This window comes from Oryzias melastigma, linkage group LG1 (genome assembly GCF_002922805.2).
Source record: "Oryzias melastigma strain HK-1 linkage group LG1, ASM292280v2, whole genome shotgun sequence".
Classification (NCBI taxonomy): Eukaryota; Metazoa; Chordata; class Actinopteri; order Beloniformes; family Adrianichthyidae; genus Oryzias; species Oryzias melastigma.
In genome coordinates this window covers 18,754,857-18,777,696 of record NC_050512.1, presented here as the reverse complement: position 1 = coordinate 18,777,696, position 22,840 = coordinate 18,754,857, and the positions used below count along the sequence as shown (strand labels likewise).

The 22,840-nt window shown below is 36.0% G+C and overlaps 1 protein-coding gene across 1 annotated transcript in view; it reads left to right on the top strand.

Annotated features, from left to right (window-relative positions):
* The first annotated feature begins 733 nt into the window (after positions 1-733).
* The window catches only part of LOC112157477 (catenin alpha-2), a 39,966-nt gene continuing 17,859 nt past the window's right edge, over positions 734-22,840 (top strand). Inside the window, exons 1-2 of the mRNA XM_024290228.2 lie at positions 734-818; positions 16,181-16,287. Of these exons, the coding sequence (XP_024145996.2) occupies positions 16,186-16,287 (102 nt within the window). The 5' untranslated portion in view covers positions 734-818; positions 16,181-16,185. The remainder of the gene's footprint in view (positions 819-16,180; positions 16,288-22,840) is intronic.

The window sequence follows — 22,840 nt, the reverse complement described above, 5'->3', positions numbered from 1 at the left end:
TTCTTTATCTCTTCTCCCTGTAACCTCACTCTTCCACTCTGGTTCCTCTCATTCACACACATGTACTCTGTCTTACTGCGGCTAACCAGTAAAAGCAAAAAATCTAAGAAAAAATAGCAAAAAAAAAGGATAAATGTTGCACTCAAAGTAAAAATAAAAAAAGAAAAAAGTGTCAAGGATAATATTGCATTAAAGTGAAAAAAAAAGGTTGTGGGTTTTGGCATTTCTATTTCTTTTTTCAGGTTGTTACATTTCTCTCAAAACTTTTAAACTATATAATTTCTCTGAAACTCTCGGTCTGTGGGCATTATAGTGCAATTTGAGATAATTTAAATATATTTTACTTTTATTCTTATTTATTTAAACTATATAATTGTAAATTGGTTATTGCAATTGTGGGAAACCTCAAAATTCCCACACCCATCCAGGGGCCCCTAAACGTATCACGCATGCGTCAATGGGGGAGACTCTCCTGATTTGACAGCTCTGAAGTCCACCGCCCAGCCCACTATGTTGCAAGGCTTTCAGTCAGGACCGCACCATCAGCTGCACCTGCCTCTTCTGTTGTTGCCGTCGGAGCGCTGGGAGGGGTCATTATTTTGCAGGGGCCGTGGGAGGAGGCACTTCCGACACACCGACAGAAGCGTGTAACCTCAGCTTCAGCACCACATAATTGAGGAGAGCGTCCGGATTGACTCGATTGTTACTCTCTCTGGGTGAACAGAAGTGAGGAGCACCGTTAGAATTTGGAGTACTCGACAAGACTGCGCACAATCTGTGGACCCCGCAAAAAAAGGTGTTTCCTCCATCAATTAAAGGTGAGTCGCTGAAACATATTTTTGGTTTATTCTTTTTATTGGTCATTTTTAACCACTGCTAGTAGCATACTCCCAGCGCTTAGACGCTGGGAGTATGCTAACATTAGCTTAGGCGAGGTCCGATTTTCCATTCATCTCTGTGGTCATGGGATGTAGTTTGCTGAATTAATACATCTGTACGCGGGATGCTTTGCATTGCACGGCTCCACAGCACCCTGCAGTAGACATATTTCTTTTCGCAGTTTGGTAAATCTCAGCGTCAGCCAGCCCTGCTAATAACGACTGCACTGCTATCCAGCGAGCCCAGTGCTGAAGCTCCTCCGGCTGCCTGTCGGGCAGAGGCGAGCCAAGCTGCTATGCTAGCGTGTGGCTAAGCTAACAAACATCGACTTCAGCAACATTTCGGTCTCACTATTTCATAAAAAAAACTACCAAACATTATATAACCGCAATAGTTCAATTTTCTGTGAACAGTTCTTTATGTATTTGCGTTTCCATTCCGCTTGCTTTATTTAACCCGCACTTCTGCTCTCTAAAAACTAACTCGAGCTTGTTTATTGTCGCAAGAGTCCCTCCGATGCATTGACGGCTGACAGCAGAGCGGTTTCGATGACGTCTGCTGTAGACTCGAAGATGTGAACTCGCAGACGGATGTTACATGCCTCACCCTGCAAGTGCAGCATGACTTTACAGTGAAGTCTGCCGACTTCAGCTGTTTCTGATATTGAATAATCAGGCGACATATGGCTAACCCTGTTTCCCACAATGCATTTGGTTAAACTGAGTTTAAAGTTTTATCTCACCGCTGCTAATTGTTCCAATTAGCAACAATCACAAAGATTTGAGATCAAATACAGTTTTGTTTTTTTCCACATTTCCCTTCCTGTAACTGGAGACTAAGTTACATGATGGCTTTATTTAGATTGTGAGTCTCTGGCTGGCTAGAAGTTATGTTTGGCCTCTCATAGGGTGTTTATGTCTCTCCATGTCATCTACTAAACATGCTCAGGCTGGGAACTTCTCCATGAGAGTTGGTAGCTGACAACAAATGTGACAGAAACTGTATTTTTGAGTCCGTTGTGGTGTGTTTTTCTTAAAAAAATCAGCAAAAAAGAAATTATGTTACACTTGAAGCAGATTGGATTGACTGTATATGAAAACTGGAGAGTTCCAAAAAGCCAAAATCTCATAGATTTCTACTGAAAAATGAGCAGCGATTACTCATTCATTATATTGTTCAGAATAACTATTCTTTTTTCTTCAAAATTTTGTTTCCCACAATTTTTTTTTTCTGTAGTTATACACTGGCCAATCAGATGCCTCAATGTAAGTATGTGGTTTTACGTTGAAAGTTTTACGTGGTAGTATTCTGGACTTCAAACAAGCTCGCTCCTGATTGGCGAGAGTGGTTGACATATTGGAACGTTGACCCCAAACCAATTCAGACTAATCAGTGTTTACTGACTCCAACATAGGGGCGTCTGTATCGCGACTGAATTGACTAAATTTCATTGGAGCTGGAAGAAAACGCTTGTCTTTGGTTGGTGTCACACTCAGTCCAATTCTTAAATACAGTCAATGCTCACACCCATACAACAGCAGACATAATAGTAGATGTGCAGCTAAACTTTAGATTTAAATTGTTTAATTAGTTGATTAGCTGATAGAAATGTACTCTAGTGAATTATTTATTATTAAAAGTTGTGTTAGAATTGCGATTACTTTTCACTGAATAGTGAACAAGGTTACGGTCATTTTGGATAAATGCATTTTAAGAGTTTATATTTCTTTTAAGAATAAATTACATTCATTTCTGTCCTTATAGATGACTGCAAACAGTTGCTGAGATTTTTTGTCAGTTTCATTTTACATAAGAATCATAACTCAAAAGTTATGATTAATGATTGACTCATGACTGAAAACTATTTCTTTCTGTAACTCTAAGCACACTTTCCATCCTTTAGTTTCATCTTTGATGAGACCAAATTTCTAAATTTGACAGCCTCTCTTGCGTGGTCATTCAAGTGTTCTGGTTAACTTTCCGCATGTCATTTGGAGTGAAATACCTGATTTTTGTTTTTTCTGTCACTTGGGATAAGGAAACGGCCATAATTTATGGGTGAGACGATGCAATCAATGGCAGCCCAGAGTGCTTTGTGTTCTGTTTCCTGGGAGAGCAGGCAATATTGACTGACTACTCTGGAACCCCCTGTTGTTGTTCTAATGAAGCCCAGCTTAAAGGTAGTCATGGTTCCCCCACCAACTGGAACAGAACTACGTGTCCTTATTGGACCTCTCGCACTCACATGAAGCCCAGAAGCTGAAAAGTGATGAGGCAACAGAAGACTCTGAAGCGATAAAAATTGTGGAGCCTGTCTACTAAATAATTTTCTCTTTCTTCAGAACTGGGGACTGTTTTGTCTTATGATGCTACATGGAACTGCACCCAGCTGACCACAAAAACTATAGGCAAAAATTGAAGGAATTGGCAAACTTTTATTGTGTAGTTACGGTATTATGGTATATGATATATCTGCTCCTTCAATTTATGTTTTGCATTATTGACGGCTGAAACTTAAGTAAAAAAAAAAAAAAAAAAAGCAGAATGTGTGCCTTTTATTGTTTTTTTTGTCATGACAGCTTCGTCTGTCTAATTAAATGTTAACTTGTGTCACTCACATTTAATATTCAGCTTACATCTATCTATTTTTCAGTAGCCATCCAAAATGAAACTGCAGCTTTTTTAGCCTGTGAAAAGCTGCAAATATTCTTCAGAGATTTGAAGGTGTATACTGCCTTCATAACAAAAGTGGAAAGCGGAACTTGACAAGGTTTTGTCAGGTCAGGACATTCCCAATGCTTTCCACATGCTACACTGAGCTGCTGTATTGTGTGTTTTATTGTTTCCATGCTGGTAGCTATTTGTACAACTATTGCAGCTCAAACCCCCCACCAAAACTTGGCTTAAAGCAATGTTAAAAGCTGGGAAAAAGAAGGAATTCAAGAACAAGAATTTACATTTTTCTTTCTATTCTTAAGGCCAGTTTTTAAGTCTGTCTCAACTCAGAGGAATTCGATTTTTAAACACTGTTAATTTTTTTGTCGCTGCATAATAAGCAAAAGCCAACATTTCCAGAGGAAATATAAACTTGCATCAACTTGTGTAAAAAAACAAAAAAAAAAACTGAAAAAAACTAACACTGAATCCTGACTTTGAGGTCTGCTAAATCAGCAAGTGATAGAAATCATATACTTTTTCTCTCTGACCACACTTTATGAGGACACTGTTCCAGAGGATTTTCTCTATCCTAATACAGATTTTACTGAAGAGGGTGATGTATTTTTCAGCAATTGTTACAAATGTGTTTTCTCATGCAAATGGCTCACTAGTTGTGTCTTGTTGCATGACTCAATTATTACTTTTTGTTGTACTTCTTCATTTAACGACACAATTTAAATGCTACAAATAGGTCTTGAGCTTGCATTGGGTTTTGGAATAAATCTTTAGTTTTTCTGCCTCACTTTATGATTGTGAGGAGTTAAGATGTATATATATTTAAACTTTCACTCCATGAAGGACTTGTAGCTCCCTAAACACTTTGCATCGCAAAATGATGCAATCCACATTGGTTGCAAAGGACTTTCAGACTTTTCGTGGAACTCACCAGCCTTTCTTTGACCTGCTTGGTGTCTAATGATTGTGTGAAGTGTTATGAGCGACATGGCCTCTTGTAATTGTGGTGAAAACAACATGAATATGAACCAAAAAGCAGTGGAGCAGACAGCCCAGTGCAGAAAAAGTAGGCAATTAGAAACTGCATGACTACAATTTACGGCAACAGAAAACATTGCAACCAAGTTTCAAGCTGAGTCTTGCAAAAGTGGTTGTTACAAACCTGAGTGCAGAACTCCTTTTGGAAGATGGTGTGAAGTCTCACTCGTCTTTTGTGATAAAAGTTGAACAGCTACAAGATTAACAGCAGGATAAAGATTTTTGACACTGTAGTGATGATTCTAATTGTGAGGTCTTATAGCATTTGTAATTCTTTACAATATGCAACCAATTTTTCCAGGCATTGTCATCCATTGCATAACGACAGTTCGGCTGTTTTTGTACAAACCCTGTCGATAGCAATGTCATTTGCTTTGTTTCTATTGACACATTTTTCTCTCTGATAAACTTGTCATTTACTTATAAACCTTATCAAATTCAGCCGCCACTCTTTGCTGTCATTGAACAAAGATGGAAAAAATATAGTTTTTTGAAGATTCTTAAAAACTATTTAAAGAGATCATAGAATGCTGTTTTAGCAGTGTCTTTTCAATTATATATACCTAGCAACCAGTGTATGTCTTGGTCCTCACAATCCCTCTTGCAGAATTCTTTGTAGAGATGTTTCTGGTTGATGCTTCGCTCACATTAACACAATATCTCCTCTGATTGGTTCACATTTCAGTCTGTTGAGTGTTTTATTTGGGTTATTATTTAGAGGAGAAGCCTGTCTGTCATCTCTGTTCACAGAAACACAAATAAGCAGGGTCAAGTGTGCATTAAACACATTTTTCTGTCATGACAAAAAGCTTAGAAGGTAACACACCTCTGGTATGCTTTGATTACAACGTCTACCTTTTATTTTCTCACTTTTACTCATAAATGTGACAGACGTGGCAGTAAAAGAGGAAATTGCATTATTTTGTATTTCACCAGTCTGTTTTGGACTGTACCACTCAATTGGAGATTGGTTTTAGTATATTCTCGAGTTCAAACTAAAGCAGCAGTGTGTGTAACAGCAGGGTTATGTCAGATGCAAGTGAACTTTGCTCTGTTTTAATCAATCTGACAACCCACTCATGGGACATTATGCGCACATTTTACAATCGACTTTCGATGATTCAACACCCCCACTAGGCTGTAGCTCTATTTTTACAGTGTTTTTCCGTCGTAACTGCCCAAGCTACAACAGGAATAACACAGGAAACAGACCCAAATGTTTCCAATGCATGGTGGTGACATAAACAAGAACTTTAGTGAATATTAGACATCTAATATACTTTATGACACAAAGTATAGTAGGACAATGTAAAGAAGCAGAAGTTATGGCACTGAAAGTAGGAAGATGTCAGCAAAACAAAGGGTGGATACCCACTGAAACTTTTGATGTGAATTTGATAGGAATTGGCGTTTTAAATGACCTGCTGCTGGAACAACCCTGCCTTGTTGTTAGTTCAGAGAAAGTGAAGAGATATCTTCATGTGGTCAAGACCAAATATTATCAACGTCCCACCATTACTAATGCATGATAAACTATGGTGGGCATTATAGATATCAGTGTTAGTAATTTACAGGATATAATCCTGTGGCATTCTAAATTGCATTGGTTATGGTCTCCTGTGTGAGATTATTTCAGGCCACTCCTGGCATTGGAAAATTTTTCAACTGTTCTTGCTTTAGCTCCCTTTTATATCTCCCAAAAATGTCTTGGTAAGGAGGTTTTGCTGGAGGGTGTACATCTCTTTTATCTGGGGTGTTGTGAGCTTCTGGGGCCTCTTTCCCCAAATCTATTCATTCCACCCCCACCACAGGCTATGTCTTGAACAAGCGTGTGCACCCCAAGTATTGGCTAGCTCCACCTCTTTTCACTCTCTGTGCTCTATTCTGGGGGAAATGGCTTTTCCATTGTTTGGTGACTGCTTTTCTTCTCTTTATCTGTCAGAAAATCCATATGTTGATCAGGAAAGGCTGGGATTAGACATTTTTTAGCCTACAGGCTTGAAATTTGCTGCTATTATACTGCCTTTGCACAAAACATGAACTGGAAGGCTTATGATAGCTACAATATTCATTAATGGTGTTTGAAAAAGTCAACATAGCTGTCAGTTTTTAACATTTTTGCCAGCACCTTTTACATAAATTACAGTTTTTATCCAGTTTAATTTTATTAGGTGACTTTTAGTTTATGTTGTCAAGTTTTAATCTAACAGATTTTCTCTGGTTGTTGATTCACTGTTTGAAGCCACTTCTTTACTTCAGGCATTGCCCAGACCACAAAGCTGTAAAGACCAGCTAAAACCAGACGCTAATGAATGTTAAATGCTGCAAACAAAATCTACACAATCTAATTAAACTAAATTTTAACTAAATTTAATGTAAATAAATTGAATTCAAATAAATAGATTTAATTTGCTGAAATTTAAATAGAAAAGGCACGCAGCTCCAAACACCGCTCTTTGGGGCAGTATTTTCTGACCAAGATGGGGAAAAAGAACAAAGAGAAGAAAGGACTTGTCATAGAAGTGTTCTGATTTTCACAGAGTAATGTGTGTACTTTGTACTCTAATTACACCATGTTTATCCTTTATAGTATTTTCCAACTTTTTTGTCGGTGCCGCTTTTCCGTAGGTCACTGGTGGTGTTTTTAAATTATTATTGCCAGTTGAAAGTGCATAGGTGTATTCACTCTCTTCAGGTTATTTTTGCTCTTCAGTTTATCTTCTATTGCATCAGGACTCTTGCTTTCAAGGAGACCAGAATTTGCCTTCTTGATTATTTGGTTCGGACCAACTGAGCCAAAAGAAGCCGAGTATCTGAGGAAACGAGCCCTGCTGTGTGCCTTTAATCTGAACGTTTAAATATTTAAAGTAATGACTTGCAGTTGCCTGAGGATACAGTACAAATCACCATGAAAATCAAGGCTTGAGGTTGGCAGGTGAGCCGGGCAAGAAAACAAATATCATATTGTTATATATAAAACTAAGAAAATATTAAAATAAAAAATAAAAAAGTCATAGGTAATAGTTAAGATACTAACCTTGATCTCATTTTTTTTAAAAAGAGAAGAGTATCTAAAAGGATCATCTGAATTTACCCTGCTGTCAATTTGGGTTAATTACAGGACCTCTACGCTCAGTGATATTCATGTGTGGGAGGTATGTTGCTTGTTTTGGCATTATTAAAATGCCCCAGGGGTGGAAATTAATCCGATTTCAGCCAAGTTTTATTAATGAGTTGTTAAAAGGTTGCTGTGTTCATAAAGACCAAAGGAACACCTTAATGAACTGTCAAAAGCCTTGTCGGCATCTGTCAGTTTAAAGAAGTAATATCCAGAAGCTCAAAGGTCTTTTGAAAGGCTTATTCAAATTGGAAACAATGGTTATCTAATTTCCGTGAGCCATAACTTACCTGAACAGGAAAGTTTCATGCTATATTGTTTCAATTTCCATTTTTTTCTCTCAAAATAATTGATATAATAGTACCGCCTGCCTATAATTAAACAATTACAATTGTAGAAGTGCAGACAATGATGTGGAAAATAAGGGTTACTTCTGCATAACTCCTGTGTAACACTTTTGATTTTGGACAGATCAAACTGAAAACCAAAGTCCTATCTGAAAAAATGTCACCTGCCTCTGTTACAAGGATAGCAAGTTGTCAGCTGTGCAGCTCAATTTCATGTTATATGAATGAATAAATAAATTAATGCAGAGATTGTAGTGTACTTCTTTCAGGTTATAGTTGGATATTGCTTTTAGACATGCAAACTCTTAAAAAAAAAACCCACAGCAAAAATGAGTTAAATTAGTTTCAAATTGAGTTTAAAGCCATCCCTGCAAGGCTAAACTTTTTCTTTATGGGCGCAAAAGAGTGTGAAAGTAACAGTTTTTGTTGTGCTTAAAAAAGCCCAAAACCCAACTTAAGCCATTCTAACATTATGTTTGCTGATTAAGTTAGGTTTATTTATGCAATGTTAAATATATATACATATATATATATAATTCCAACTGCTACGGATGAGGCTTAATAGACAGAGAACTTTCTGGAGAAATTGCATTGCACTCTGAGGATTTTTTCAGGGACTGCTTTTTGAAAGTGCTATGCACCTGGTGTGGAAAACACTTGTTTAGAATTGTCAAGCGCAAGAGCTTGTATTTTCAAGTGTTTGAGTGTTTTGGCAATTTCATCTGCCAGAATAGGCAACATAAATCTTTAGAAACTGTTCTTCTCCCTTTATAAACACGTCCAATATCATTTTGCAAGCAATTTTAGAAAGGCAAATCATTCTCATACAAACAATCTTTGATGCTCATGATTGTTCACTGAATAGACAAGTTGTTCAAGTGTATAATCTGAATTGTAGCGACTCTACAGTTCGTCTTTGAAGTTTCACTTTGTTGTTTTAGGAAATTTCACACAACTTTTCCACTGTTTCTGATGTTATTTACTGCATTAAATTTTATCCTTGGTCTTGGGATTTGGTGACAGCCATTTCTCTATATAAGTAACTGATACTAAAGCTGAAGTGCACAGTGCATAGTCTTTAAAGGGGCCCTACCATTAAAATTCTACGTTTTGGGGTTTTAAATGCATTTTACTGTTCATTCCTCACTCTAAAGAACCCCAAAGCGGTCTTTTGATCTGTTCATGCATTTAAGAGTAATCGTCTAAAAACCTGCACTGTCTGCAGCAGCCCCTCCCATGCCCACAAAAACAAGTGGGTGGAAACATGCCGACGTTAGATCGATGACAACTGCTCCCTCAAGAAAGAGTCTGCTCTGACAGCACCGCCCCCCAAAACTCAATTTCTCTGCTGAGCTAGCAGTGATCACCAAAAAAACTTTAATTTTAGATGCAGAATACTGTATATCTTCCAGTTGTATCCTGTCAATAAATTACAGCTCAAAACAGGTGTTTTTTGCTTTAAGCGGCACTCCTTTAAGACCTCCTAACCCCCGGTCAGGCACAGCCGTGCAGGAGCCGCGCCTGTGTGTTTGTGTTGTGAAAAAGTATAGTGATGGCCAGGCCTACTAAAGGCAGATATATGGTATGTGCATCCATCTTTGAAGACGTTTGGATTATTTTCGTGGGAAAAATGCAGACACACGGATTTTGTCTGGGATGACGTCATGAAGTGGACAACAGCGGCAGCAGCGGCAGGCGGAGTTTCAGGAATTGAGTCGTTTTACTTTCGGGTATGAAAGAACTCACAGAAAATAAATAATATTTCATAAATATTTGTTTTGTTTTGTTTCAAAGGTAATATATGATCATATACTTTATAAGTGTATAGTTCACTCTAAAAGGCTTAAGAAAATCATGGTATGGTCCCTTTAAAGGTCACATTTTTACTCTATTTCCCATGCTGTTACTCAAAGTCTAAAACAGTTCTCCTGTTGACTTGGAACCCATTAAAAAAACTGGGACCAATGCTGGTGACCTTTTCTTGTAATTTCTTCCTTGGACAATCAAATGCTTGTATCTTTTCAATGAGAACCCAGAAAAGCAGAAATATTGGTAGTTTGCTGAAAATCTGTATTTATTTAGTCACCCGTGGTTAAGACTTAACAATGAGTCTTTAAAGAACCACTATACTTTGACAGAAGAATGTTATATTTTGACATGGCCATTCCATCTGATCCTTAAATGTTGTAAGATCAATGTTGTGCTGTCCTTGAAAGTTAGTCTTAAATTTTTAACAAAAAGGCGTGATGCTTTGTAAAAGACTTTGTGTATCAAACATAGCGGCGACTGTCTTTACTTCTCGAAACGAAAAAGTTGTTTGACATTTGAAGGAGGAATACACACAATCAGACACGGATGGACACAGCCAATAACGTATTCTAAACACTCAAACACACACTCACACACAAATGGAGAGCTCAGCTAACACCTGGCCAACTGGGGTAATTACTATAGTCATTTAGCCGTTGTCTCTCTGCTTTGTCATCAGCTTTATTTCAGAAAAGAGCTGACACAAGCAGAGCTGAAGGTAATAATGTTTTTTTTATGGGTAATAAAAACAAACGGCATTCAAAAGACGCTGCATTAAGTGAAAATTGAACTGGTTTACTTTGAATATCAGTATGTTGCACGCTTGCTAATGTCAGTATTTCTGCAATTACTTGCGCCACTGTCATGAAACATACCATTTAACCAGCAGTGACAGAAGGAAAAGTGTAAAATCAATCCAGTGAGGACAAAACATTTTGACTTGTTTGGTTTTTACCATCCAACCATCAACGATTGTTCTTAATTACTAAGGCAGGCAGAATTGGTGTAATTAAAAACGATTGCTTTAACAGGAAATGTGGAGATTGTTGATCAATAAAATGGGACAAATTTCAGTGCTGGCACTAAATTGAATGCATAGAAAAGCAAGGGTTATTTGAAGCTGCTAATTCAATAAGCATTAAGATAAGCCTGATTAGCCCCGCTGAAATGGGTTGTGAATGCTCCTTACAAGGTTGTGTGAGATTGTCATGACTATTATAACTGCTTGATTTTAAAAGCACTTAGTGTTATTCAATCTGTCATTGGATAAATGTTTGTCTCCTTGCCTGAGGTCAACCAGGTAGACAAAAAGAAAGCCCTTTTCATTGTATACAAGACTCAGTTTTTTTTTAAACTGGTTAGTGCCTTATGGAAATAAAGGAGTGAAATAGAAATGGGACAGAAGCCTGCATTTCCATCTGCACTGGCCATCTGCTCATTTTCTTATAGATAGAAATAACATTCCAAAAAGGTATTCCATAACAAACATTATTATTTCATGCATACTTTTCAGGTTCCTTGTAACATAAACATTCATATATTTCCTAAATATGATTTTTCTTTTATGGTTTGAATTTGATCCTTCTAGTTTAGTTTCTAAACTGTGGTACTTATAAGGAACCGTGGCTTGCTGCTTTGTCATGTTCAGGGCTAAGGAAATTGGTTGTTTATTTACCGCTTACTATACCTGAATTATTCTTGTGATTAATACATAAAGGAAAAATTGAAAAGACAAGGACATGGTTTTGCTATTAGTTTGCAGAATAGTTTACTTTACTAGTATTTTACAATTACTTTGTCAAACTGTGCAAGCTCCACATCAGAGAGAGGGATGAATTGTTAAAATCCTATCACACTGAAATGTCTTTGCTGCCTAACGGCCGCTAATGGAACTAACAGCTTCTTCACCTGTGAAATATTGATTTGGGTTCATTTAGTGTAGTAAGGCTTAGTTAACTATTGAAAAGATGCAACTATGGTTTGTATTGTAAAGAACTGTCGTCCTTTGGCATTACTCACATCATACCCCTTTCCAATGCCATGTAGATCAAAACACTCCACTCAATAGAAGCAGACAGCAGCAATAGAAAGCTCATGCTGTATATTAGTACAACATAACCTTCTCTTCTATTTAAGCAAAACTGAGAAGAATCAAACCTGACCTCTGTATTTTATTTTTTAAAAACCTATCCAGCCTTACTTGCATCCTACTTTTTTGGGAAGGATGTAGTGATGGGATATGCTAAAATACTATATATATATATATATATATATATATATATAAGGAGTCTATTGGTGCCGTTCGTCCATCTTTCCTTTCTTGATTTGATTTGATTTATTTATTAACACATAAAAAAGGACAAAAAATATAAGCAAAATTAAAAATAAAAAAATAAAATCATGGTAAAGGGAATTTATTAGGCTCAATAATTTCATTGTTGTCCTGTAAAATGTTAATTAAGTTACAAAATCTCAGAGGCATTTTTCACTCTGGTGCTGTTCTCACATTGCCGGCATGTTGTTATGCCTGAAGCATTTGTAGCTTGTGTTTTTCTCTGTATTCAATGCGGTGCTAGGATCTCTTATTCAGATTAATCAGTCTGCAATTATTAGGATTGGAACAAAATATGCTTGGTTATTCAGCAAAAGATACATTCATATTTTTTTTTTTTTTATGAATGGGTCCAATTGCACCAGTATCTTACAAACAGTAATTCAAGTGCAACACACAGACATGGTCGCAAAATATCATGAAAAAAAAATCAGCCAAAACAATGATCACAGTTTTTCATACAAATAACTTTGTTGCTTTAATGCTTTTTCAGCAATGTATAGTTTTATTACTGTAACTAATTATCACTACAATGAGAAAAAATGTACTGACAAAAAAGAGAGGTTAAATGTGCAGAGATAAACTTAAAAACATGTCTTAGAATTACATTTTTTTATCTTGTGATTGGACTGTCTGCAAAAAAAAATGCTTTAGGGGGAATTTGATTTGATTTTTTTATCTGGTCTGATCTGATTTAGCAGCAGTAAATTCAGTCAAGAACTGTGTACCAACATTTTTGAAGGCCTTGACTGAAGTAGCAGTTACCTACTTACTTAAAGCTGGGCTTAGCTTTTTTATCTTATGGAGGGATTTTTCTTATGATGCTCAAAAAATAAACTTTTTTTCAATGACTAAGCTTTCCCTACTCTATATGTTACGAGAAAAAAATAACTACCACGACTTGACAAATCAGTTCATCTTGAAATCTGTCCGGACTGTTTTTATGTCCAAATGTTTTGGGAATTCATTCGAAAGTTGGCAAATATTTTACTTCTCTGTGATAGGCTGCTTTGCAGGGTTGTTTGTGCGTTTTCAGGTACTGAAAGCACCACCTCTTTTTTTTCCTTCAAAATTATACTATAGTGAGACACTTTTTTGAAAAAGCCTTGCGTCCTCTATCTATATCCTGTTGATACGTTGCAGGCAATATAAAAAATGTACAGTATATACCATGTCTGACTCATGGTTCCTCGTGGTTAATCGCCCTGCTTAGTATGAAAGTAATGACACCACAGTAAGCAAAGAGTTGCAACATGTGCAAAGAGTTGGTCTGTTGTGAGAACTCTTAAAGGCTGGGCAAGGATTTCATCAGTCTTGCCAGGTTGCCAGATTCCCCTTGCCTGTCCATTCATCTTCAGCTTCTGTGTTGCATTAGGAGCTTCTGGCCCAGATCTGCCATTCTAATTCAAATTTGATATTCTTTTCTGCCTCACTTTCATAGGAAGTAGCCTGGGTCTGTCCCAGCTGGCTGAATCTGAAAGTGCCTTCTGCTGAAACATGTCCCAACAGTGACAATGGTTTTACCCAATTGCTGGCTGTTTATTTTCACATTATCCTAATATAACCTCCATAAACTTTAAACATCAAACTAAAAATGTGTTCAAATTAAAAACAACAAAAGTTGTCAATAGTCAACATCTCATTAAAACAATGAAACAATTGTGCAGTAACCACCATTCATGTTTGAAAGGTGTCAAGTAATCAAAATGCTGCTCAGACCATAGAGTGCCTCACTATGAACATTTACTATAAAATTCCCTTGAATTTTCTTCCTAAAAACTTTATTTAATGGAAAAGTCAGAGAACCGGTTAAGACTGACTTATGGAATTCAGTCCTTATGATATGCTTTGTTGAAACCGTTAACTTTGTTTCACTAAATAAACACAGACAGTATTTGCTGACTCCTCCTGGCCTTTAAAAGGAGAGATCTACAGCACAATGGGTCCATACAATAACCCCGGCATAATGAAAGCCAAACTCACTCTGTTACCGGCTGGCAACACTGTGCACATGCCTGCTATATTGAGGGGTACCACTTTGCTTGTCTTTTATTTAAAAAAAAAGAAGAACAACTATTGGTAATGTTTTACAATATAGGAAAACTGAACAACAGTACAGCCTGTGTATGTGCAAGTGTGGAAGAAGAGAATAAACCAGTGGTAACTTGTTTGGATTATATTTTTAAGGACCAGTGAGGCTAGAATTACCTTTTTTAAATGCTAAATGGAGTTGAATATAATTTACATAAATATAACCAAATCAGAAAACAACAGTTAAAGACCCACTCCAATGAAGATTGTGTTTTTGGTGTTTTTAACATGTTCTTGTAGCATTTCTCTCTTGATGGAAGACAGATTTAAAATATTGAGCTTAAAATTGTATTTCTGAGTAGTTCTTTATCAAATAATTGTGAATCAGGAGGAGACAAAAACATGAAGTCTGAAAAAGGTTGTAGCAGTGACATAGAAAATACAATCGGCAGGCTACAAGGTCCCTGTTCTGTTCCACTCTGATGCAACCACTTGTCATATGACTTTCATATTTATAATCTACTCCATGACTAGATGACTAGATCTTTGACTTAATGACTAGATCCACAACTTGATGACTAGATCGATGACTAGATTTTAATGACTAGATGACTTAATTCATGACTAGATGACTAGATCCATGACTAGATGACTAGATCCTCAAGATGACAAGATCCATGACTAACCCTTCTATGTCTTCATTTTCCTCATCTAAGCTGGCAGGTGGCTGGATACCCTTCAATATTGCGTGCCAATTTTGTTGCACCGCTAATGTTAGCTTGGGGTTTTGAGGGGCTGTATGCTAGCTGAAGAGAGTGTAAACGGATGGATAATGGCAAGTAGGAGTGGGGGTTAATGCCCACCAACGGTCCCACCCGCAACTGAGAGATGAACTTTGTTAAACTAGTGCGAAGTGGCAGACCATGTTTTTAACCCTTGTGCTATCCTAGGTATGTTGACGTTGGGAGGAGGGTCATCTGGACCCGACAAAAGAGTGGGGTGAACTTTTTTTTTTCACTGATTCTTGATTTTCACTGGTGTCCGTGGCAGACATGATATCCTGTCCACCTTTATCCACATTTGTCATGGGTTGAAAAACACATCAATGTCAGACTTGGGTCATCTGGACCCCATAAGATAGCAAAAGGGTTAAACCAAGAGTTAGGTGGTCTCTGGTCAGCCTGTACATATTATAAGGTGTGATGCTACTAATTGCTCAACTTTGCAAAAATACATAGTGCTGAGAAAATTAAGAAAAAAAAGCAAAGTTTTTTAATAATTTAGAAAACAAAAGTCAAATTTAATTGACATTTGTTTAAAAAACGACAACAACACAAAGCTTAAATAATATCTAAATATCACAAACTCTTTGGAAAGTAAGACAAATCTTTTAATTCTCAGACGGCATGTTTATGCTCGAAAATTTGAGCTTGGTACTACTATAAAATGATAAAAACTCATAGACACTTATAATTTTCTTATCAAAATTAATAGTTGTGTGAAAAAAGAAGGCAAATAAAGATCATGAAAAGTAAGGAACTAAAAAAGAAAACTTTAGAGCCAGGGAAACAGTGAGGGTGCTTCAAGCATTTCTTCATTCGGGAGGTGATATTTTTCTTTGATTCAGTCAGCAGTTATACACAGTCCCTAAGTACTTGCAGGATCCATATTTGCCCTAAAAGTATTTCTGAGCAAAATAAAAGCCTTTCTTTTTTTTCCACCTCATAACTCTGAGCATTCATTATCAATAAACAAACATGTTTATGACCTGCCAGCTCGAACTTCTATAAAGGGCCTGTGTTTTTTTTTTTTTTTTTTATCTGCGAGAAATGAAATGTTTCAGAAAGCCTTGCAGCCTTTACTCAGCAGATGGTACCTTTAGCTACCTTCACTGAGTTAGCAAAACCATGCTGACTATTTTTCTAACTGTTATTATGCTTTTGATGTCAACAGAAACCATGACGACTGCTACTTCGCCAATCCTGTTAAAATGGGACCCAAAGAGCCTTGAAATTCGCACCTTGACTGTGGAAAGACTTCTGGAGCCCCTGGTCACACAGGTACCTAGTTCAATGTACTTTTTGAGAATGCAGTATAAATAATAAGACACATTTTAATGGGGTGTACTGGTCATCCAATGTGATGACTGGATAAAAACATTAATAATTAACACAGTTAAATTTTTGCTTTCCTCCTAACTGTGCAATAATATGGAAGAAACACTAGTTTACAATTGGTCCTAATCATGCAGATTTATTTCAGGCATTTCCTACATCTATATAAATGTCGTGGAGAGCTTCTGTCAGACTTGCAGCAGTTCAAGCTCAATATTTAACACAGTATGCGGTGATGGTTACTGATATTACCCTTAAGCTTGGAATGAAACTAAGCAACGCCACAAAAGAAAATGGCAGCTTCGGCTCTGGACTATTAACTCAGTGTTTTAGATTTTTTTTCCTTTTTTTGCAGTCAAGGCACTGGAGTTTGAATGTATGTATAGCACTCTATACCCAAGTCTCCAAATATTTCTGTAATAGACCTAAATAAAAACAAGACTGGTGAAGACAGGTAATAATGTATCTATATACACAGAGTCTTTATTATTTCTGTCTTGTTCTATGGTACAACTGTGAAGTAATTAAACTGAACCACATTAAATGAATGTCTCTATACTACCATTTTGCCTTCCTAATGCATATATTTAAGTACTATTGCATTCACTCTGTTGTGATCATAAAACATGTTCACTTGCTGTCAAAACTATATCGTCAACAGAGCAGCAGTGATGTTGCCCCCTTGTTGTTAAAACAGACAAACATGAAACACCTGACATTTAAAAAACACTTGATGTGTCTATAGTTTTTTACTGTATTGTTGCATAATAGTGGGAATATGTGCATAAGGACAAAGAGACCAATAAGAATGTTCAATACATAAACATTAGTGAATAGGCATTTAAAGTCCCCCTATGAAAATGTTTTTTAATAAAAAAAAACTTCTCAGTAGTGTTTTAATCATGATTATGAAGTTTTCAACCAAAATCCCACAACCTAAATGTCTTAAAAAGCCATATTTCATGTTGATCTGAAGCCTCTGTTCCAAAATTATCCTCTGAGGGGGCGTGTCTTTTGGAGCTGAGCAGAGCTGAGTGGACCCAACCCTGACCCACCCCTGTCTGATTATGATAACTCTGTGTCTCGCTAGCGTAAATCATCACTTCTGCTACGTAAAAATGTCCAGCAGTATGGTTTTGAGCTGAATGTCAGCTCGGACGAGGAAGTGAAAAGCTTTGTGGACCGAACTTTCACTGATTTACAATCTTTTACAGCTGCGGTCAAATGAGCCGCCGTTCGTATTTCCGTGGTCACATCAAGAAAGTCACAACAAATAGGAACTCTAGGAATAAAACTAAAAATCTACTAAACTGTGCTGACATCTATTGAATTTTGTTTGACCTCAAGATGGAGCTACTGGCTGAATTGGAATTTGAACTTATTGGGACATAACTTTATTTTTTTTTTTCTTTACTCACATCTATCTATCATTTTCCTAAAAATACTTGAATAATTCAATGGAAATTAATGTATAATTCTTCTAACATTTTCCAGGCACATATCTCTGTTTTTTTTTTTACTTAAATTGTAACTCATTGTTTGTCGCGGGCCATACTGATTGTGATACGAGATGCTGAGTATACAGCTTAAAAATGATCTGTTTTTGCATTTTAGACATTTGTATCACCTCTAAAATAAAAGAATTGCCATTAATATTATTGCTTCATTGGTTCAAACTTAGAACAATATAATTTCAATGTCTATAAAGAATGTCCAAATGATGGTTTTGGAAATCCCAACATATTTCTGTGTTATTCTGTGGGACAACAATTAATACTAAACTACTTTGATGAATAACTGTAACAATAATTTGAAAAACAATAGAATGTAACGTAATCATTACCAGGAATAATAATAATAAATACTCATACATACATATTTTAACACAAATCAAATTCCTTTTTGCTGTTTATTGTAATGGAAACTATATTTTTCTTCAATAATTGACCTGCTTGAACATTCTTTGCATGGCTTAAAGAGAATTATGTCTATATTTGATTAGTACACAAAAATAAAAAAACAATTCTAAAAAGAAATCTGTTTTATTTGATGCATAAATCAAACTCTGCCTCAGTAAAATAATCATGAAATAAAGATTTTAACTGCAGGGTATGATGTCATGCTGCACATTTGAGAATGGCACCGTGTTGACAGCAATGTGATTACTGAGAGTACTTACAGCCTCTCAGTAGTCTTATGTTCTTTTTCTGGTTGCAATGTGCTTTAAATTTTAAACAAAAGTCTATTCTTTTTACATGGAGTATAAATTTTGCAAAGAGATTTGTCTCGTCTTTTATTCTTCCCGGGCTTCTGACTTTATCTGCAGAACAAGACTTTTCAGGGGTTTTTAGTCGTCAAGAATACAAGTTTTTAAATGTTTTCAGTTTTCAAGGAATTTTTTGAATATTTTATTAATAGCAATATCTCTAATCTTATCTTTTGTGTCATGTTGTGTAACTTCCACACCCCATCAAACGTATAGGAGGAAGAAGAAGTATTACAGATAGAAAATAAAGCTTTTTGTCGTTACCCCCTAATTGGGAGCCCTAAAAATTTAATCTAACTAATCTTCTCAAGTGTATTACATTTGCACATTTGAATTCATACATTAGCAGTTTCAGATTATGAGTAGAAACAATTATAAATATGTCAAAGGTATAGGGAATTTGGGGAAGTCTGTAGCGATTTCAGCTCTAACTTGAACTTTATTTAGCTGTAAAATACATTTTATTCTCTTCAACTGACAAACGTGGAACATATGCATTACTTAAGGACAAGTGCCAGGGCCTTGTGTCTAATTCCTTCCCTTTTAATTGTGCTATTCTCTACTGTGTATTGAAGTGGCTTCAGGAACCATGCTCAGGCCTACAATAAAACATGAAACCTTTCACCTACTATGAATAATAATTCAATGTATGGATACATTATTGTTAAATTGATAGTTTTCAATCCTTTTCAAACCAATTTATTACAATTTGGGCAGTTTTTAGAACATACAGTTTGCAAAAACTCGTTATACGGTAACTGGAAAGTGGAATTTAATTGTGGTTTTTTTCTTTTTTTTTTCTAGATGAATTAACCACTAAAAGCTGATATATACTAAAAGTCCACCCCACTGCCAGCACACCTACTCTTCCTTTAGTTATCCAATGCAAAATGTTTCCTATTCCACAAAGTGGTTGTGCTGCACTTATCCATATTTACACTCCAGTGGACGCACTGGGGACAAAGCAAGGTCATGTTTCTTCCCCAAAGTCAAATTCACATGAAGACTGTCAAGCTCAGCAATGGAAGTGTCAACTTTCAGGTCAGTGGACAACTGTTCTACCTACTGAGCAGCAGCCACTGCTAAGCATAAACCAGCTTACGGAAAATAACTTGCACAAAGCAAAATTCCACTGATTCTGACTTTTTTTGTTTTTTATTTTTTTTCCCTGCTTTGATTGTAAATGTCATCTTATGTGTATATGAATGATGGATGCATATCATAAGCAAACTCCTTCAAAAACACACACAGAACAGACATAATCAGTTTCATGTTTTTAATTGATATATTTAGCTGTTCCCAGTTAACGAGAGAGTATACAGACATGATCAACTTCATAAACCTGACAAATGTGAAAACAATTGATTTCAATTTCAAAACAGAGTGACTCTGAATCTATTGTCAGTTGCTTAATTTAGCTGTATATGCAACACGTTTTGCCACAATCTTTGAGTTTTTGAACATGATGTATTTTAAAGTGCTGCACAGTTTATGCATTTACTTGTGAAACTTAATCTTTGTGCCACACAGTTTGTTGGCTGGGAGGTTTTTAAATCTACAGAACTCTAATAATAATAATAAAAAAAATGACTGTTTGATCAACAAAGTTGCTTCTTTTGATTTTAGATTTTTAAAAGATTTTGAGCCAGCTTGAGATTCCAAACTCTAATCCAATAAAAAAAAAAATCATTATTGTAATGGAAACAATTTGACAACATCTACCAGTAAAATATCCATACAGATCTGGATCTTTCAGGTGGACTTTTGCTGCCTATCAAACATCACCCTCCTCCTTTCTGTCATTACAAGTGTAAGAGCTGTATCTTTTGTTTTTTTTGTACATATTAGATTTAAGTTAGCAAAAAAAGTTCTAAATTTTTTCAAGGAAGAAGTACATTTCTTCTCTAAACACAAATTGGCGTCAGTAGCTAAATAGGTAAATCTAGAAGTGATAAGAGATTTAAGAATCTGTAGGCGCAGAGTTTTTTAAAATTCACTCTGCTGGCTTTCATTCCAAGTTGAGGTCTGTCAGCATCAATACTTGTTTTTTTTTTTTTCTTTTGAGTGGTCATCAGAGTGACACATGGGTAATTGCCTTATGTCAAGAGACTGAAACACTGATTAGGATCTTTTCTTAACACGTAGTGATTGTTATAAAGTCCTGTCTGCAGTTAAGCCTGACGGCCTTCACAGCAAATTACATGTCTGACTCCGAGGCTTTTATTTTATTTTTTTCTATTTTTCTTTTGACATCTTAATTGAATTTTTATAAAATAAATAAATAATTCTTGGCTGTCAGATAAGTCTGACCACCAGGATCTCTTTACATGCAGATTTTAAACCGGCTCATCCCAAAATTCTTAGGGATATTTCTTATCTGACTAATGCAATGATAAAGACAGAGTTTGCATTGACATGTGTTGCTCACCTTTTCTCGTGATAACAGGTTGTTAAGTTGTAATTTTGAAGAAAAAAAAACTAGTTGGAAAAAATGAATGACAGATATGGCCACTGGCATCTTCTGTAAAACGGTACTGTTAGACCCATTACTCAGGATGTTTAGGTACACAGATTATAGTTGGAAGCATGTAATCGCTTGTCTGTCTGCTTTCAACAAGGAGAGTACCACATGGGCTGAAAATACTAATACATTCTTCATCTTTGTCTACTTGTGGTTCGTGCACTAACATGGCGCTTCCAAAAGTCATGCAAAGCCTGATTTTAAAAAATTACCTAAATTAATCATGCAATTCCAAACACTACTCATTTGGGGGTAATATTTTACTAACCAAGGGGGGCAAGCAAGGATGTTGAAGAAAATTGGCACATACTTCTATTTCTCTCACTACCATGTACTAATAAAGGCCTAAACCGCCTCACTACATCATTTTTTTTTTTACCAGTTAGTTATTCTGCTTGACACTTTTTAACTTTTTTCTTTTTTCTGAGTCCAGCTTCTTCAATTTTGTGCTGCAGGCAGTTTATTTTTGCTCCTTGTAAGTACACTGTGCTCTTGTCATTTACTCCCTTAACTTCACTTTTGTATTTTTGGCACTCTCAAGTGAACCAAGACCCTCGCTCTCATGGGGAACAGGATTTGCCAGAGGTTAGGTGTGCTTTCATATATGGTGGGAAAAAAAAAATCCTTCTACCTTAACCAATGCACCCTGGTGCCACTCAAACTTGCCAGTATGAATGCACCCAATGTTGCAATGTTTCTTTCCAAGTAACCAGGATTCTAAAATATCATGTATAAGGAAAACCTGTTTTTATAACCATGGTAAAAAATTAGGGAAAGTAACACACTCACTTACCTACACACAAAGTTTAGATTGGAAGTCAGAATTGAAAATACCACAGGCTAAATGTTTTGTGTGTAGGTGTAAAACAAGAGGACCATGAATAAAATTAATCGGATAACCCAAGGCATAAACATGGAATAAAAAATGAAAAAGCAATAGTGTTACCACAGAAAATGATTGATACTTTTAAACTTCATACGTTTATTGATTTTCATAACTTTTTTAACCAAATGAAGAAACTCAGCTCTTGTTTGTTTTTTTAGTAATTACTTTGATTGTTCTTTTTTTGCTTTTGTTCCTCTCATTTGTATTGATTTTCTGTACCATTATTGCATACTGCAATACATTTGCATACTTCAACTGTTTTCAACCTTTCAAATATCAAATCATTCACCTTATCAAATCATTCACTAATTATTTCTTCAGTGATTTTATCAGCAACTTTTAGTTTTTCAACAACTTGGCAAAAATGCAGCAATTTCCTGTTTTAAAATGAATATAATATTTGTATGTACCCTCTTCTTCCCTTAGCTATGAAATTGATTTAGATATCATATTGTTCCACTAGTGGCAGAATTTTAAGTTGCCATTAAAATATTTGGAAAATTTAATAATTTCTATAACATTTGATAATCCAATTTTTAAGCAAGCAAGCAAGCAAGAGTGAAAGCAAGTGTCTTTGAACTAATGTCTGGTATTTAACTGAAATGACTTTTGTTGCTTTCTTCAACGACCTTATTTCCTGCTTGCGTTTTAAGTGTAAATTAAAAGTGGAAAGGGTCTTCTTTTGGAGGATTAAACTGACAAGTACCAGTTGGATTTACTTCATGATCTCTCTGCCCTAATTCTGCCTCTTGGATTTCCACCACTGGGATGTTGAGACATTGTCAAGACTTTTTTTTCCCACTTCACTGCCTTTTTAGTGTGTCAG